The sequence below is a fragment of the Carassius gibelio genome, chromosome B25 (assembly GCF_023724105.1).
Source record: "Carassius gibelio isolate Cgi1373 ecotype wild population from Czech Republic chromosome B25, carGib1.2-hapl.c, whole genome shotgun sequence".
Lineage (NCBI taxonomy): Eukaryota > Metazoa > Chordata > Actinopteri > Cypriniformes > Cyprinidae > Carassius > Carassius gibelio.
Genome location: NC_068420.1, coordinates 21,264,067 through 21,283,205, shown reverse-complemented (window position 1 = coordinate 21,283,205; position 19,139 = coordinate 21,264,067). Strand labels below are relative to the sequence as shown.

At 37.2% G+C, this 19,139-nt stretch overlaps 1 protein-coding gene across 4 annotated transcripts in view; it reads right to left on the bottom strand.

Moving 5' to 3' along the window:
* Positions 1-18,552, bottom strand: part of LOC128014367 (ankyrin repeat domain-containing protein SOWAHB) — a 61,830-nt gene extending 43,278 nt beyond the window's left edge. For all 4 annotated transcript variants that reach the window (XM_052597938.1, XM_052597941.1, XM_052597939.1 and 1 more), the window contains exons 1-4: positions 18,302-18,552; positions 17,601-17,650; positions 13,294-13,596; positions 999-1,175 (exon numbers count right to left, since the gene is read on the bottom strand). In XM_052597938.1, coding sequence (XP_052453898.1) covers positions 999-1,175; positions 13,294-13,596; positions 17,601-17,650; positions 18,302-18,419 — 648 coding nt within the window. In that variant the 5' untranslated portion in view covers positions 18,420-18,552. The remainder of the gene's footprint in view (positions 1-998; positions 1,176-13,293; positions 13,597-17,600; positions 17,651-18,301) is intronic.
* Positions 18,553-19,139: the final 587 nt, after the last annotated feature.

Here is a 19,139-nt window from a genome sequence, read left to right as displayed (position 1 = left end):
TTGCTAATAAACAACTCAAACTCTGGTGGTAACAAACAACAACCCACCAGAAGGCTCAGTCTGGAGCAGGGGAGAAGTGTGTCCCTCTCTGCAGCAATCACAGGACTGCCACTTTATACACCACTCTCAGCCATGCTCACATAACGAGAGAGAGTGAGAGAGGGGTAGAGAGAGAGACACCAAGCACAACAAAGGGCACACAACCACAGCCACATATTTACACCAGAATAACAATAATGAGTCCCAGGACATAACAGTAGGGAGGAAAAGTTGGGTCTCAAGAAAAGTTGGGTCTTGTGCGGGACAATGGATGTGTCGAGGGAGGTGAGCACTGGGCTTTGCACAGTCCATTGGCCAGAGCGTGTGGCTGGTCGAGAACAGCAGTGGCCACAATGAAGCCTGGTGCTTGGCGGCTGTGTCTGACAGGGAGGGAGTGATCAGGGTGCCTGAAAACTGAGGCAAATCTGGAAAAAAAAAACTCCAGTATAGGTCTCTTCGTTGGATGGGAAATTGGGTCTATGATAAGATGGCAAAGGGAGGGAATTGAATGCTGAAAGTCGAGCTATAACTAAGCTAGGACGTACTTGGTTATTTATAGGAATTTTCTCTTGTGCTGATTGGATAAATGTTGTAATCATTAATGATGAACTGGCAGTGTTAATTATCTGTGCGTGCTCCTAACAAAATTTGTTTAGAAAACATCCTTTGTTTGCCACTGAATTTTTGCTTTACCATAAGTACCACCTACTGTCAGAGAGTGAATTAGCATTTTCATTCATCTGATGTTACTTCACATTGATTTGGACAGACAAATCGGATGCAAACATTTGACTGAATTTTCATGCCAAACATTCATATTGATTTTAAAAAAATCACTAATTTAAGCATGTCCCTCAATGAGAGCGTGTGACACCGTAGAATGCAACATACGGCTTTGAAATTCATGTGTTGTAAATCCAGCATAGAAAAAAAAAAAAATTGTTTGTGTGTTTACTAACTTTGCATGAGATGGCCGCTTCACTGAGCAGAGATACGGTGTCACTTCTTAAGGACAGCAGGTCACTGCTGCTAAGATCAGTGCCATCGCTAGGACTCGCATTACGACTGGAATCACTGTGAATCATGTCCTCAAGCATCACAGATAAATGTTTGTCCTCCGCCTGGTCTGATGAAACCTGAAATACACAAATACACATTGAAAATGTCAGCAAAAAAGAGAAATTATACACTGAATTCATGTTACTATTCTGTTTCTATTCTATTTAAATCTGAGATAGCTATTTAGATATTAAATCTGTTCATCTTGTGGATGGATGAATGGATGGATTTTATAAATATTATTGTGAATGATTCTGATTGATTGAATATTTTTCAGATTAGACATTATATTAGACCTTGTAATGTTTAAATTGTAATTTATGTGGAATATTTCAGTGTTCCCCGGACCGAAGAGGGGAGGTCGTGCGGCCGCCGGACTACCTGGACCCTTCCTCCATGAACACTGCCCGACCTACACAAACCCCACAGCACAACGAGGACACCAGATCCCGTTTGTTTTTGATACTCTCCCCCTATGGCCACTTTTATCCCCTGTTTTATTTGATTTTCTGTTAATAAAAAGCCTCTCCGAGGCCCGACGCCATGTATATATACATATATATATATATACCGTAATTCCTCAAATAAAAGCCGGGGCCTTTATTTACCTGAACTGCAGAAGGTAACAGGCTTTTATTTGAAGCAAGCATTTATTAGAGGGAGGCCTTCATTTCTAATTCCATCTGTTTGATAAGTATTTGTTTTAAATAACCCGTTTTAAATTAAAAAAAACTTTCCCCCGGCCTTTATTTAAGACCAGCCTTTATTTGTCTGTATTAACCACGCCCCCGGCCACTATAAGAGGCCCGGCGTTTATTTGACTACCGGTTTTTATTTTAGGAATTACGGTATATATATATATATATATATATATATATATATATATATATATATATATATATATATATTCTCTCTCATGTCACAATAAAATGACAGGCTTTTTTTCTTTCCTTTCTTTCTTTTTCTTTCTTTTTCTTTCTTTTTCTTTCTTTCTTTCTTTCTTTCTTTTTTTCGTGACATATGCTGAACAGTCATGCATTCCTGCTTAAACTCTGCCACTCCACTTTCGACCATGAGCTCATATTCATTTCTGAATGCAAATGTCAAAAAACGTTCTACAAGAAAAAAAAGGAGCAAAGTCCCTGTCATACATTTTCAAAATTATTTTTATTGATAATCCATTAAACTCTGATATGTTTTATGTTCAAAGCTATTGTTTTCCCCCCGAAAAACTTTTTTTATTCTTACAAAATATTTGCGTTCTCTTGCCTTGAGAAATGTTGTGTTTGCTCACATAAGCAATGAAATACAGTTTTCCAATACTTTTACAAATGTTTGGTGAGGGAACCGAAATTTCTCAGCTGAACACAAACTTTTTGCGAGGGAATGTAAAAGCATTGAAATATGAATGTGCAGGCTATTAAAATACTATTCATCAAAACGAAGGACACTATTTTGAATGATCTAGTTTAGGTTGTTACTTTGAATTATCTGTCTAATTATGTGTTAACTGTTCTAATGAATATTTTCAAAAATCAATTCAAACGAGAATAGTGCAGAACCAGTGTGATTCCCCCAACACAACACAGATCCTCAACATGAAACAAACCTCAGCTATCAATCTCAATAGAACAGGAGGTCTTTCAGCTCTCCATGACATCTCTTAAAATTCCCTTATGTGACGCTATTTATCATATAAATCAATTATTTTGCAGACATGATGCGAGTTACATTCGTTTGTGCCATGGAAGAGAATGAAAAGACTTGCCTTACTTGTTGCATGCAATTAAAGCCCAACAAAAAGACACAGGAAACAGTTTAATATCTCATAGAGACTGTAATTACCCGGTGAAAGTCCCACGGGACCTCATTACTGAAACACTCTCATCACACAAATCACTTATAAAAACACTCTCCTCCAGCAGTAAAGCACACACACACACACACACACTCGAGCCATTCAATAAAAGAGACGCATCAATCAGTTCAGTGCAGGTAATTATTCTTGAGAAACACCACTGCTGCATCTTTTCATAATCATGACACCAATTTACACTATAAAATGGCCTCTTACTGACAGCAATCAGAATAAAGCTGATTGATCATCAAAAATAGTAGTAACTATGAAGGGCTCAAAAATGTACAAAAAAGACAAGTGAATCTGAAAATGTTTTTTTAATTTTAATTTTTATTTTCAACATTCAAAAATAAGACATTATTTTGAGCAGCAAATGAATTGTGATTCTGAAGTATAACGTAACACACACAAAAATGACTTTGTCTTCACAGGAATGAATAACAAGTTTAAATAAATTTAAACTTCAACTATTTTTAATTGTAATAATATTTCAGAGTAAAGTTTTTTTCTGTATTTCAAATAAGAACAGCCACTCACACAAAAACACCAGAAAAAAAAAAAAAACTGTAACAAAATAGGAAAACAAAGGAATACACACAAAGTCAATAAATAAGAAAATGAAAACCAAACAAAACCATTTGTTTTCTTATCGTTTTTGGGTGAAGCCATGCAATTCACCCGGTTAAAGGTAACAAGTATCTCTGTGGAATTGCAAAACTTCCACCTATTTCCCAAGCACTCCCACGTTGACCACTAGTTGGATGAACAGATCCCACTCCAAACGCCATGCTCAAGGCACGTTTACCCGACAACGCTTTTTACTAAAAACATCTTTGAAAACAATACTGTTATTGTGTAAACTGCAAACATGTGAATTTGCGAAAACGGTGACATCACGCCGATTACGTGTTCAGTCTATAAGAATATGTTTCATGACAAAGTAACATCGCCACCTACTGGTACGGCAGGAATAATACAGTGTTTTTACTCGTTTACACAGATCTGAGTCAACAGTAATCGGTTTGACCTTGTCGTCTGTATGCAAAACTTATCAAAAGTAAAAGGAAAAACATTTCTGCTTTTAGTACATTGTTGTCATGTTAACAACTCAATTTATAGTTTCATTTTACATTCATGTGTAGGGATTTGGTCTACGCTTAGATTACAGATTACAGCCCTGATTACAGGGACAAAAGGGTAATAGTTTATTTTCACCACACCTCCATTTGTCTCCAATATGCAAATGTGTCGCCTGTACACTTCTCTTCATCTTCATGTTATTTTGGATCATCCATGCAGCACGTTGCACGGATGAGATAAATTACATCTAACATTAATGAAAAATTACTCTCTCTCTCTCGTCTTCTTAATTGCTGTCCTTTAACAGACCTGTCAAAAAGCCTCTAACACACGTTGGACACGTTCAGTCTGAGGCCTAATTAACTTTGTGCAAGTATTCATGTACTGGCGAGAAGGAAACTAAAGCTTCACTTTGCTGGTTTTGATCAGTATCATAAAGTGAGCAGAAGTGCGAACGACAACTGGAACATTGTCATAACGACTATCTCTGATGATCATGTAGCGCCACACTTCTGAAGACTCTTCACACGTTTTAAGATCCAAGAGTCAACTGAATTGCTCGAATGAGAACAGGCGAGAGATAAACTTGGGGGGAGGATGTTGAATGTAAAATAATAAGAGAATCTCATGTCAACAGCGCTGCATACATCTGCGACAAATCAAAGAGAATAAACAGCGCTGTGATTCGCGCACACCTTGACAGGCCGAGCGGAGAGCCAAAGCGAAGGCGTTTCTGACAGGCGACGACTCCAGGTGAGCCTCCGAGTTACTAAACTCAACTTTTTACAATCGCGACGCTTAAATATGCGATGACATCGCAGCATGAGTCTGGCACATTGAGAGCAGTTTTACCTCGAGCTCTGCTGAAATACTGCATGCGTGTTAGAAACTTGCATTTCACAGCACACCTGAAAGGCTGTCATAATAGCACGTCATGTCCTGCACCCCGCTAGCAGTCTACTGCTAAATACCTTACAGAGACACACAATCACTCCTAAACCTTTAAAGCTAACACGCTGCACTTTTACATTTTAGCATTTATTTTTTTCCCTGAAGTCCACTTACAAACTTTGTCAAGGTCTTCATTTCATTGCCCATTTTCTACCCTCTCTCTGATGCAAACTCTTAGGAGTCAATTAACCAGTTGTCTGTTGTTGCTACTGTGCTATTAGGCTTTTTAAATGACATTTGTAAATGTTTGTGGCCATATGCTAATAAGCTCATGGTTGTGATGTCATTAGTATGAAGATTTCTGTACTATTTATGCAGTTCACTCAATACAAACTCTGAAAACTGAAACTATGGTTAGCAGTTTTTTTTTTTTTTTAAATCAGATGTGTGTGTGATTTTTAATTGTGTCTAACCATTCTATTGATATGAAATGAGACATATCTGTAGTTCTTGAGACTGATCGGTCTCATCATTTCTTCACTCTAGAAATATTTTGACACAAATTGAACAAAAATAGTAAGAATATTTCCAATATACAACTTGTTAATTACACTGATTTATTTGTATTTATTATCATTTTATCCATTTATTTTGTTATGCCCTACACTGCCAAATTTTAAGGGATAGTTCACCCCCCCCCCCCTCAATTTTTTTTTTTTATATACATTTTTAAATAGTTGCATTGACTTTAACAGTATTTTTTTCCCATACTATGAAAGCCAAAGGGGAACAAACAACTGTTTGGTTTCCAACATTCTTCAAAATATATTTTAAAGATCTTCAAAATATTGATAACACTTTATTTTAAGGTGTCCCTTGTGACATACTGTGACATGTTGGTTTCTGTTTGTCCTGTCTGTCCTCATTTAGTTAATTTCCTGTTCTCATCATTGGTTAATCTTTGTTCATTTAAGTCACCTGTTCCACAGTTACTGTGTCCAGCCTAAGGCACACCTGTGCAATACTCATGCTGTCTAATCAGGATCTTGATATGCCACACCTGAGAGGTGGATGGATTATCTCGGCAAAGGAGAAGTGCTCATTAACACAGATTTAGACAGATTTGTGTACAATATTTGAGAGAAATTGGACTGGATTGGAATTGGTACATAGAAAAAGTCTTAGATCTTTGAGTTCAGCTCCTGAAAAATGAGGGGCAAAAACAAAAGTGTTGTGTTTCTAATTTTGTTCAATGTATAAGGAAGTGCATACAGAGCACAATATAGACCAGTAGTGTTATGCATACTCGGATCCCACACACGCGCTGACTATTCTCAAATAAGAACCTGTTAAATGCTCAAAATTCTGAAGCGTTCATTGAAAGAGGTAATAACATCTAGAAGGCAGTGTAAGAGATGTTAATTCTACAATTCTTGGCATGTAATGCTTTAAGAAAGGCCGACACAATGAACTGCCCTCTCAGTAAAGCATAGACAAGCCTCTTATCCTTTAATTAGCCCCCCACACACATACACACACACACACACACACACACACACACACACACACACACACACACACAGCCAAACAGTGAACCAATTATCTTCTCTCACTAGATGGATTCAATAGCTGCTTCAAAATCTAATAAACTGCTCACATAAATACATCCCAAAATATCTGTTCCTGTAAATAATAGTAACTATACAGCAGTTATACAAGAAAATATTTATTTTAATAATGTTATCAAGTCCGTTGTGATTTGCCGGATTCCTTAAGTGTGTGACGGAAAAGTTACGCCCCTTACCATATTTGGAAACACACAGAGTGTCCACGATAACAATACTACAGTGAGAATAAGAGTTACGCCTCCTTTATTTGTATAAACATTTAATTCTAAAGCATTCAAAGAATATGTTCAGGAATAAGTCTTTGAGAACTAAAAGTACACAGAAGTTAATTCAATCACACGGTCTATCAAAAGCGAGAGCTCGAGTTAAAATGTTGCAACCCTTCTGAGCACTTGGCAACGTAAATTGTTTATCAGACACTAATGCAGGCGTTTAATCCAATTTGCATTCATATTAGTTACAGGGTATCTCCATCCGAGGGGAATTACTTCTTTAGTGGCCCTCCGAGAGTCCAATATAACTTCATGCATAATATCCGTATCTTTATATTTTTCATTTGAGAAGCCAATTGGTTGCTCTCACAAGTGATTGGTGAAGTCATTTGGAGAGGCTTCAGTTGGACAAGCACACACACACACACACACACACACACACACACACACACACACACACACACACACACACACACACAGGTTATGGAGCCCGTCATAGGCTAGCAGTCACCAAATTAATCCACAGACTGCATTGCGTCTTTGTGCCTGTCGAATCTGCCAGAGTCTGGATGTAAATGTGCAAGTTCAAACTAGCTGAAATTAAACTTTATTTTATATTAGTTTCTTTTATTTTACCTAATGATTTTTTTAATTTACTTATTTTTCTTATGATTGTTTTAGTGCTCTATATTAACCCTGTCAAGTAACGCCTTTAATTAAAGGTAAAAGTAGAAAGACTGAAATAGTATTTTCTTGCAAGATGTACTCCAATAATTTAGTTTTATTTACAACGTTGAAAAATCATTTCTATATTGTATCTGACTAACCAAACACCACTAATGAATGGACTGTGATATTTGTCATATTTTCCGCACACATCTCTTTACCTCAATGGATTCTGCATGAAGGTTTTAAACAATAGAAGGGAGAAGACTTCACCCAGACAATAGTGTGACTGGGGTATAAAATACAACGTTTGCAGACAAAATCCATACTTTGGAGACACTGAGAAATGTGGGGTTGCCAGAGGTAAACACACAAATGAGCCGAAGACAATGAGACGCTTTTGACAGTAAACTGTAGGTTGCACACAAAGAGACAGGGGTCAAGTTGAAATTGTCCATCACCCAGACAAGCAGAACTCATTTGGATGCAAACGAGTGCCTACGATATTCAAATATTCAATATATATTCAGAGCCTGGGCGAGCGCTGGCCTCCCCCTGCAGAAACGCTTCATGATCGTGTTTAGCGCAGGACGAGTTCAAAGTGCAGATATTATACGAGTGTGTGTTCAGTTGTGTGATTCCTGATTTCTGTTTACTGTCCATTTGTTAACTAAAATAAAGAAACAGCAGTAATCAAACATAGCGGAAAACACAGACTGTAAAAGCTGTAAAATTATAAAATAATGCCAAATATGAGTCCGCTGCATCACAACTGTGACAGAGCAATTATTTAGCCGTTTTACCCCTTACACACGTGTGACAGACAGTGCACGCTATTCTGTGACATGGTCAAGTTTGTCAGTGAACCTGCACCTGTCACAAAAACATCAAGACATCAGGATTTTTTTCATTTTACTGACTTCATGTGGGTAATTTTCCACACGCATTTCTGGAGGTAATCATTTCTGATGCTAAATGTTCCACTTAGAAATTATGAATTATGACAGATGATTTTATATATATATATATATATATATATATATATATATATATATATATATATATATATATATATATATATATATATATATATATAATCATCTGTCATAATTCATAATTTCTAAGTGGAACATTTAGCATCATTTCTATATATATATATATATATACTTTTTTTAATCAATATAATGGAGACTATCACTCTGATAATGTTCCTAATACATTTTAATCTACCCAAATGGTGAATGATCATTAACTAGGAACATTTCATTGCTCAAATGTTGCTCTTTTATAGCTCACTATACTTTTCATTTATAATTCATGTAGGTATTTACTTGGTTTTAGATGTATTTTTTTTCCTTAAACTCCTTGGTGAAAACAAATTTGCTGAAAATATTCCCTTGTGAGAAAAAGCAGTGCACGCAATTGTATTGAGCTGCACTGCACTATATATATATATATATATATATATATAAAAACAACTGTACTTGTGGATAATATAATATTAATGAAGTAAAAGACACTTATACAGTATGTTCTTAAAGAGACACGTTCATGACTATTTGTTTTTCTTTACATCCTGTAGTCCTTTAAAAAGCAGTCTTTGTAATCATTTCAAATCATTTCTAAATGACCGTTTTAAAAATCGCTCGTTGTGTTTTAATGGAGTAATAATTATTATAATAGATGTACTAAACAACAACTTCTGTGTTAAGATTGTGTGATTGCAAAAGTAGTGAAACACGGCATACACATTTCAGTAGAAATGATATTAAAGAATATTTTAGTTGAGCATAAATGCTCGTCAGTACATTCAAAAGCACACATTACTTTAACCACATTTCAAAGACTGCATCAAATAAGATCAGTGAACTATATTTAATATACACTTAAACTATAATGCATTTTCATTTATTTGTAAATGACATTAATGTAAGTGTATCAAAACATTAAATTCAGTTAACACTCTTTAAAGTCTACTTCATTTCACAAGATTTTTCACAAGATGTTTGATTGCAGATCTGATAATGTAACTCGTGTTGCATGTTACCCTTTAAACTGGCCATAATGCCTAAAAATGTTGTCTAGGTAGGCAGCTAGGCACTGAAGGCCATTTTATCAATGATTAAGGTTGTAAACACTTGGCAGTCGCCCACAGGAATGCCCTGCTAAACCCAGACCGCCCCGATCCGACCCCATGCGTCACCCATAAGTCCCAGCACCCCAGACACCTTCCACTTCCTGAACACATCCCAGCCACCTGATGCCAGCCATCATCTTCAGCCCAGGATCAATTGAAATCCTGTGTCATTGGAAACTCTGCACGGATGAGCTAATGAAATAAACACAATTGGATAGCAGAGAGTGTGGGTCAGAACAGAGTAAGTGCCTATTTACCTGAACGAGAGGCTGCTGTAATGGATTGGAGTGGATATCACATTAACCTGCCAAAGCCTTTTTAAATGGGGTCCAGGGCTTAAACTGATTTATCTATTGGCTCCCCCAGGGGCACTTTAGAGTGTGCAGCCCATCCGTCCAGCCGAGGCATCAATCTAGTGCTGCACAGCCCCATCACTACTGCACCGCACACACACGTCCACACTAACAGGTGTGCATCCGAGCAAACACACACCTGACGCACTGCTTCACAAATTAATATCGTTTGTGCAGGAGAAGAAAAAAACAAGGTGACAAAGCCAAAAAAAACGGCACATTATGATAGCGCATTATTGAGTTATTATTGTTAGAGAGGACGCCGCTGCTGAAGGTTTATCCATCAGGGGTTTGACTGGATTGGATTGTCCAGAGTGGGCTATACTTAGCAGAAGGGGAATAAGGGGGATTCATGACGTCACTCAGAAACGAAAGGGATCCTGTTCTCATCTACTCTCCCTGCTGTACTGACAAGTGTATATGACTCTTCTGCGGAGCACCAAAGAAGAGAGTTTGAGAAATGCCTCAGAGTTGTTGTTCTGTATTTTGGTAATAGATTTGTACACCAATATTTTGGAATAATGAGCGCAATAGTTGTTATAATGTATTTGATTTGATTTTAAATTCTGCCCTGTGACTGTTTTGTTCATACAGCAGAAGTCAGTGGTGTTCAGTGTCGGTTGACTCCCGGTGTTCCTCATCATATCTCCTTTTGGGTTCACTTGTGCTCCACAAACACTGCCTGCAGGTTTGGATCGACACGAGGGAGAGTCAGTTACAGTTTTCATTGTTTTGATGGGGATTATTAGAGAGGTTAATCAGTTATAACACTCTGGTAAGAGATTTGTAAGAATGTCTTGGCTTGCAGTTCAGTCTTGTTTGTGATGAAGAAATTACACTCTTCTTTTTTCTTTTGTCTTTTTTTGTCTTTGTTTCTTTGTTCCCATAAAATAGAGTCCAATGGTTCATCTTGAGGAGAGTAAATAATTGCAAATTGTTATTTTTTTTTTATTAATCATTCAATCAATCAATTAAAGGGCGGGGGGGGGGGTGAAATGCTCGTTTTCACTCAATATCCTGTTAATCTTGAGTACCTATAGAGTAGTACTGCATCATTCATAACTCCAAAAAGTCTTTAGTTTTATTATATTCATAAGAGAAAGATAGTCTGTACCGATTTTTCCCGGAAAAACACGACCGGCTGGAGGCGTGACGTGTGGGCGGAGCTAAAGAATCATGAGCGCCAGTAGGATTTTGAGTTGAGAGCGTTTGGAAGCTGTGACACCGTGAGGACAAAACCATCATCCAAAACAAACCATGGCTAACAGTCAGATTCAGCTGTTTATTTATGATCCAGAATCAGATCCAGAGGCTGAAATTTAACAAGAGCAGCATCAGCAACGACGTCTCAATGTGGTATGTATTGAAACTGTATATATTTGCTTAGCGGTTTTGGAAAATGACTAAGTTCCACTTTATGTCGTCTTTTTTTTTTTTTTTTTTTTTTTAAGGTGTACATGTGGAAAGTGCAGTTTGATGACAACATCGCATGTTGTTTACTTGATGTGCTTACGCGCCGATAGCTAAGTTAACAACACAGAGATATTTGAAGCAGTTTTACTCACCGCCTGCGGTTCCAACACACCATCGTGACCCTTTTTAGTTGGGACTGCATTATCCTTCAGAAATAAATGATGTGCAAATCCGTCGTCAAACTGGACCTTGTTTGTAAAACAAGCATCTTCGAAATGCAGGGGAACAAACAAAAACACTTGCACAACTCCGTTGATGCTCTGTAAAAATAAACTCCATCCACTGGTCCCTTAATGCTGTTTCTCTTTTGGTAATCTGTGCAGGGTTGTCTTGCCCTGGCAACCAAAAACACACTTTTTTTGTGAGATTTCGCTCTCGCTCTGATCAGTGAAGTCTGTTGTGCTCTCAGTGCTCTGCTATACGGGAGCGCTCGCTCTTCCGGCAGACGTGCCTCAGGACCCATATTCCGCTCCATCTAACGTCACACAGAGCCATACTCGAAAAAAACTTTCCGAAACTTGTGACAAACCGGATGGAGTATTTTTGGAACAGAAATACTCCTTCAATCATACAACTTAATTTTTTTAACTTTGTCCATGTTTAGCATGGGAATCCAACTCTTTAACAGTGTAAAAAACTCAGTATGCATGAAATAGCATTTCACCCCCCCCCCCCCCTTTAATCAAAATATCCAAGATATGTAAACTGTGTAAAATACAATGAAGTCTTAAATATTTATTTACATGGGGTTACTAAAATGTTATAAAAAAAAAAAAAAAGAGAGAAAATAACTACTCATAATTTTGATTTAATTAAAATTGTACGTGTAGGTATCGAATCATAAATAATATTTTTGGTTTGCAGTCCTGTCTTTTTGGTAATCTACAAATTACAAAGCGTTCCTTTATTAATTTTTTTCTTATTCTAAACAAAGCTTTTCTCTACGCCATTCAGTGAACTTCTCAGAGAAATCTTGATATGACAGCCGCTGTAAAACCAGCACCCATCTGATAGAAATTTATAATTTGCATACATTAAAAGAAGAAAAAAATATAGACCTTATCAAGAGAAGGGTTTCATATGTGAGAAGAATGAAGAAAATGTGCATGATCAGAGATAACATTCACACACAGAACAAAGATTGAATGTTTGAGCGAGACTCTACTGTAGAGACACAATACTAATCACAGAAATACACACAAGAGAGAAGTCATCTCCTTTGAATTTCATAATGTTGAGGTCACAGCGGCTGATTGACTGATTTGTGTTGGAAAAGGCTGAATTTTTGTAATGTTTTCCCTAAATATCTTGATCTTGCTCATAACAGTGCAGTCAGTGCTGGGGGTGAGATTTTACACGAGTTATGTAATCAGATTACTTTTGATTTCATTTAACTAGTAAAGTAATGCAGAACTTTTACATTTACAAGAAAATATCTGCGTTACTTTTTTCAAATGCGTAAATCCTGCGTCATATTGTTCATGCGATTAGTTTTAGCAGCGCCCTCTACTGTACCGACATGAATTTACATTTCCTTCAGCCTGAGGCGCATTCATTTCACTTTCAGTGTAAAACTATCTTTCCCATTCATAAAAGAAGAACCTTTTTATATTAAAAACAAACAAACAAGCCCTGTCCAGATTTAAAAAGTTACTCAAAAGTAATGTAACACATTACTTTCCATAAAAAGTAACCAAGTAATGTCCTTTACTTATTTTGGGGAGTTATGAAATATAGTAATGCATTTGTTTTAAAAGTAACTTTCCCCAACACTGGCTGCAGTCAACACTTACTTTTATTGTATGGAAAAGAGCAGCTTGAACATTCTGCTAAACGTTTCTTTTTGTATTCCACAGAAGAAACATCTAAAGTCCTCTGTGTTTCGATCTCCACTCACCTCTTCAGCTCGGGTGACCACCACAGCTGGCATCCCTTGCTCTGGTTCACCTCCACAGCTTCTCTGTGTCCTGAACGTCTCCTCGTCTCTCCTCAGATCCTCCTGATCAGATCTCTGCTCCTCCAGGCTCGCTTCAGGTCCTGCGTCTGGAGTTTGACTGGCTGTGGACTCCTGTACGAAGGCCTGGGCTGGTTTTGGTGTGGTGCTGGTGGTGAGATATTTTAACCCTTCGCAGAGGTGCTGGCCTGATCCTGAAGTGTGCGCTGAAGATGGGATCAACTCATGAGCCGAAAAATCAGACTCCTGAAAACACAAAACACAACATGTTTATAATACATTCTCAGATACGTCAATTCATTGAACATTTTACCCAACATAATTAATGAGATGATAATTACATTTCAATATGCGTTATTTATATTTCATAAATCACTAGACGACAGATTACATCAGTGAACGTGATTAACAGACATAGCACTAATTACAAAAGTTCTTGAAAAAATAAATAATAATAATAATAATAATAATAATAATAATACATTTTATTAGCAAACCATATATTGTAAATATCTTTTACTGTTGTATTATGCATTTTTTAAATAAGATTTTATTTTTAATTTATTTATTTATTTCAATTGAACACTTTCTTGGTATAATATTTTATAAATACAGCTGTTAGATGTATATTTATGAATCATAAAACATGAAATATCTTATTTATTACTATTATATTTTTAAGTGCCAGGTCCATCTCTTAAAACGAATACAGCACATTATAGTCATAATATTCAATATGCTGTTCTTTCTGAAAGCAAGAAAATTCAATATCCTTTAGAAAAAGAACAATTAAACATGCTATATCACCAAACATAAACTTAGTTTTAAAAACATTTACAATAAGTATTTATAAATGGTGATTTTGTTTTGTCCCACTTCAGTGTATCTAACAAGTCAAATCATACACAGTCCTAATTTTTTTCTGAATTGATATTCTGTTCATTGTAGAAAATGAATTATTAAAATTACCATAAGCATGGTGTGTATTATACAATAATAATAAAAAAATACAAAATAAAAAATACATTCCATAAAATCTTGACATTATAGTATTTACAAACCATCATTCGGTCCCAAACGGTCTCGACTCTCCTGAGTGATAGCTTAATTTAATCTAAATATTCAGCCCTGTTACCCATTCTGGCGTATTTATTGCTCGAGTCACACCGAAGCATCATTAAACAAACATTACCGCTCTAACTTCCTCTTATCGTCACCGTAACTGCATCATGTGCCGTTTTTGTGCTAATCTAAAACGGGTTGACAAGCACAAATCCCCTTCAGCTGAGGACTAAGATTTGAGTGAACGCTGGCATGATTACTCTTCATTAGGCCGTAATGTGACAGTTTGACAAGTGCAGTGGCTGTTTTAGTCACCTGCTGATGTGTGTACACGGCCCAGTGGAGATGAGACCTCTCTGGAAGTGGCCATTAAGCACAGTTCATCTGTCAGACTTCAGTCCGTACTCAACCTCCACTGCACTTCATTGGGAAAGAGAAATCCCAGCGGGCTTTGGGCCATTTATAGCAGCGCTCATGTTCATTAAGACCTCTGCGGTGGCCGTGTATATTTCAGTGCTACACTTCATGTCGAGGCTTGTAACGATTGTCTTTTTTTAGTATATTTGGATATGTGCATATCCGAACAAAAGCCTCTTCCAAACGGTTTTAGCTTTTTCCTATAACGCCAGAAAGCAGAAATCAAGAGACGGGTGGTGAAGCTCCCTTCAGAAAGACGTCACATTAAAATATCCCAGCTTTCCACATGTCACAGCTGTTCTTGCCTCCGTTTCCACTGGCATGTCCCGTCTTTCATTAGACAAGAATGTCTCAGTAAAATCTCCCCCTATTCAAGTCGGTTTAAACAGTCAGCTCCGATGGGTGTTCATTACACACGGATACTGCCAAGGAATTGTTTTCTATACATGATGGTCGGATGTGTAATCCAAGCCATTTGCCATTAATTAAGAAACACTGTTTGTATGTGGCCACTTGTACTCCGGCTCTCTCTGGACACGGCCTGATTTGTCTTAGACTGCAGAAATATTAAAGCATTTGATGTTTCCGGATACTTGAGCAATGAAGTCAGTCCACTGTTAAACTGAACACCAATCTAATTAAGCTGAAGATTCGGTGTTGTGACAACAGGCTTTGGTTTGAACGAAATGTAGACTAAACATTACTTTGAGTGGCTTTATTTTGATTATAGAAGAAAAACAGAATGAAAGCTGAAAGATGTGCTGCTGTAAACATAAAAAACCCTCTAGCATCAAAAAAAAAAGTAAAATACAGAAACCCTAAACAACACACACACACACACAAATCATAAAACAGCCAAACAAAACTAAACACACAAACAAAACCTAAACAAATTAGCAACACACAACAAAACAAAGTTTAAAAATAAAAACAAAACAGCAATACAAACAACAAAACAAAACCCACAACAACAAAACAACCCCAAAACAAAACACACAACAACAATGAAACAAAATACACCCCCACCTGCAAAAACAAAACAAAACAAAAATAAAAACACAACAATACAAAACCCAATACAGTCAATCAACAACAAAACACACAACAACAAAACCAAAAACAGAACACAACTAAACAAAACAAAACCAAAACACAAACACACACACACACACAAAATAACAAAAGCATATTTCTGAAATGTTTCAAATCCCAAATACAAATCAAGAACAAAACAAACAAACAAAAAAATCTAGTAACTTTTTTGCACAATGCTCAAAAGAAGATTAGGAATTACTGATATTCATCTGCACAGAAAAGTATTTCATTGCAAGATCAATTTAACTTCATTTTTAAATGGAAGAATTAATAATAGTAATGAATAATCAGCTGCACATATCTGCTTTAAAACTGAATGCCTTGCCCCATAGACTCCTAATGTAAGAGCACGCTGTGCTTGTTTTTACAGGTACAAGTATTGGACAGTATGTCACAGACAGACATCCACAAAAGCCCGGATCATTCCTTTAAGCACAGAACACATTTTAGCTAAAATCAACTTCATTAATGTTCGGTAAAGTTTATTATAACAGCAGGCAACAAACAGAGAAATTAGAGCCGTTGTTATATGACAAGCCTCTGTAGAAATGTGCCACAGCGTTCACCCTGCAGCTGCTGCCACACTCCAGCTAATCCACTTGTGTCCATTTCCATCTACTGACATGTGATATCCACAACACAGTCTGAATACAGCCAGGCTCAAAGCCACGGGATCCACCTGGGGTCACAACACAGCATGGGACAACACTTCACTGAGCAAGGAGAGGCAAAAGGACCAATTCACCAACAACAGCTACCTTACATGATAGACGCAAAACTGCAGGGCAAAGAGACACAAGCGGCCCAGGACTAATCTTTTCTAGTATTAAAGTTCAGTTAAGCTGAGGAACTCCCTGAAGACTGGAGAAAGGAATTCAGTATAAACAAGCAATTGGTAAACAGGGATATAAATAACACGATCGAGCGATGTTTGGTTAAAACGGGCACCGGTTACTCAGGTTTACTCTCATCACAGCTGTTAACACTTCTTTTTTAGCTCAACTGTAGATATCATTGTGTCAAACATTTTTACTGAGCGCAGAAAGCACTAAATTTATCCACAGTCCTGAGAGGAATGCGAGCGAGCAAACACAAATGCAACCGACTGGATCCGTCTTCATGAGCAAAGCAACGTAATGAAGTCATATCACCATAAAACTGACTGTGATGCATCAAACCTGATAGTGTTTCGTGGAAAGACAACATTATTCATGCACCATTATTGTCAATCAATGCTCGTTCAGCCGTTGGAGTTATTGACTCTTCCTAAATAAAAGTATAATCTTCCGAGATGAATGATTAAACAGCGTAAAAAGTGAAAATGTGCAGCTCTTTCCACCTGATCTGATCTGATCTGTTACTGTTGTTGGTTTAACCCAAGGTGATTCTGACCAATTAAATATTATTTGGGACTTTTAACTAATACATAAAGCATATGTTATATGTATGTTCATCATCAAAAGATTTAAATGAATTATGAGAGGTTTATGAGCTATTGGAAAGGACTGGGGGCTGCTTTTGGACCGTTATAACATAGTTTGGGGATTTGGAAAGAGGGACTTGTAACATTTTAACAGTGTACATAACGTATTGCACACTAGTCTGTATTTGGCATCCTTCACTGAATGCAAAAATGTGTTTATTATCATTTAGTGTCTATTGAGCTTAACAACTACCTTTTCCTCAACTGAAAATGCAGGTCCTTCTTGATCCATGAAACCAGCATCTAGATTAACAACACAAAACAATATGCTCAAGGAAACAAACCAGGACAATTATTACAAATAAAACTGTATAATAAACACATCTAAAGATAATAAAATGGTTAAACGTCCCAAAATGAGACATTTGTCAACAGGTGTCTCGACAACAGATCTACACTGCATGGCAAGGCTTTTCATGAAGCCTGTAACTATAACACATTTATAATGTCTTACACACTAATCATTTGTTCTCATGAATAATTTCACCCACAGATATAATGCATTAGAATATTATAGATATAACAGAGTAGTGCGTCAACACACCGTTTCAAACATTAATATCAAATGATATATCAAGTGCAAGTGCATTATATCTGTGGTGACACTGGGTTAAAGATCTATATGCTTCATTTATAGACTTCATATAGCTGCACTTCTCGCAGAGAGTCGTGCTGCATTAAGCAAGCACTTAAGTCTATTAATAGAGCTCGCAAATGAGATTAGGCACCTCTCTGCGTGTTTCAATTGTTCAAGGAATTCAAGCGATACTTTTATGTTTTGTTAAAGAGATAAGATGTGCCTGGGTAAATAGCCTGGTTTAGGAGCGCATCTCTGACCGACAGGTGCTCTCGTAGGCTGTGGAGAGCTCCTCTCTGTGCACCTGCTCTCTTTACCTGACCCGGGCCGGGCGTCGCGTCGCTCGGGTGTAGTGTGGGTGTCGTGTGTTCCTCCTCCTGCAGGCGCGAGGTCCAAACATTCCCGCTCTGCTCCTGTCTGATTCGCGGAAGTCATGTTTAATGGTGCAGGGATTCCTGAGCGCGTGTCAGAGCGCGGATCGCGACGCGTTTAGAGGATTAACGCGCTGCGTCCACCAGAGACGCGACGCGACAAAACCGCAACGCTCTATTCATGAGCAGCACAGCGAAACCGGCGCTATAGCCTACACTGATGTCATCTTCGAATATATTTAAAAGAGAGCTCCATAAAATGAACGTTTTTTTTTTTTTTTTTAAATTAATTTCACATTTGGAGAGCTCAAGAGATGTGCAATGCATAAAGAAGGAATAGTTCTGAACGACGCATTAATGATTTTATTTATATTTTCTCTAAATTTAGTAGCCCACACTAAACAGGCTAGACTGGAATAAAAGTAAAATAAAACATAAATTATAACAGGCTACATATAGGCTATTATGGAAAATAAATAATCAGCATTCACACGAGAGAAAATCTCGCGCCTAAAAACAGTCCGAATCAAAAAACCGGAACACATCAGATTTTGAGGATGTTAAAAATAAATAAATAAAACTAGTGAGCAGTCCACACAGGACTATTTCAAAAACCGTTAAAAATTACAAATACAGCAGCAGACTGTTTCTCCAAACCGAATTGTACAGGGTGGAGTTCATGGCAAATGCTAAAAACAGCATGTGTCGCAACTGGAAAAGACAAAGTCTATCGCATATTTATTTAGATGATTTAAAAATAAAATTACTTTTGATTTTGGGGGAA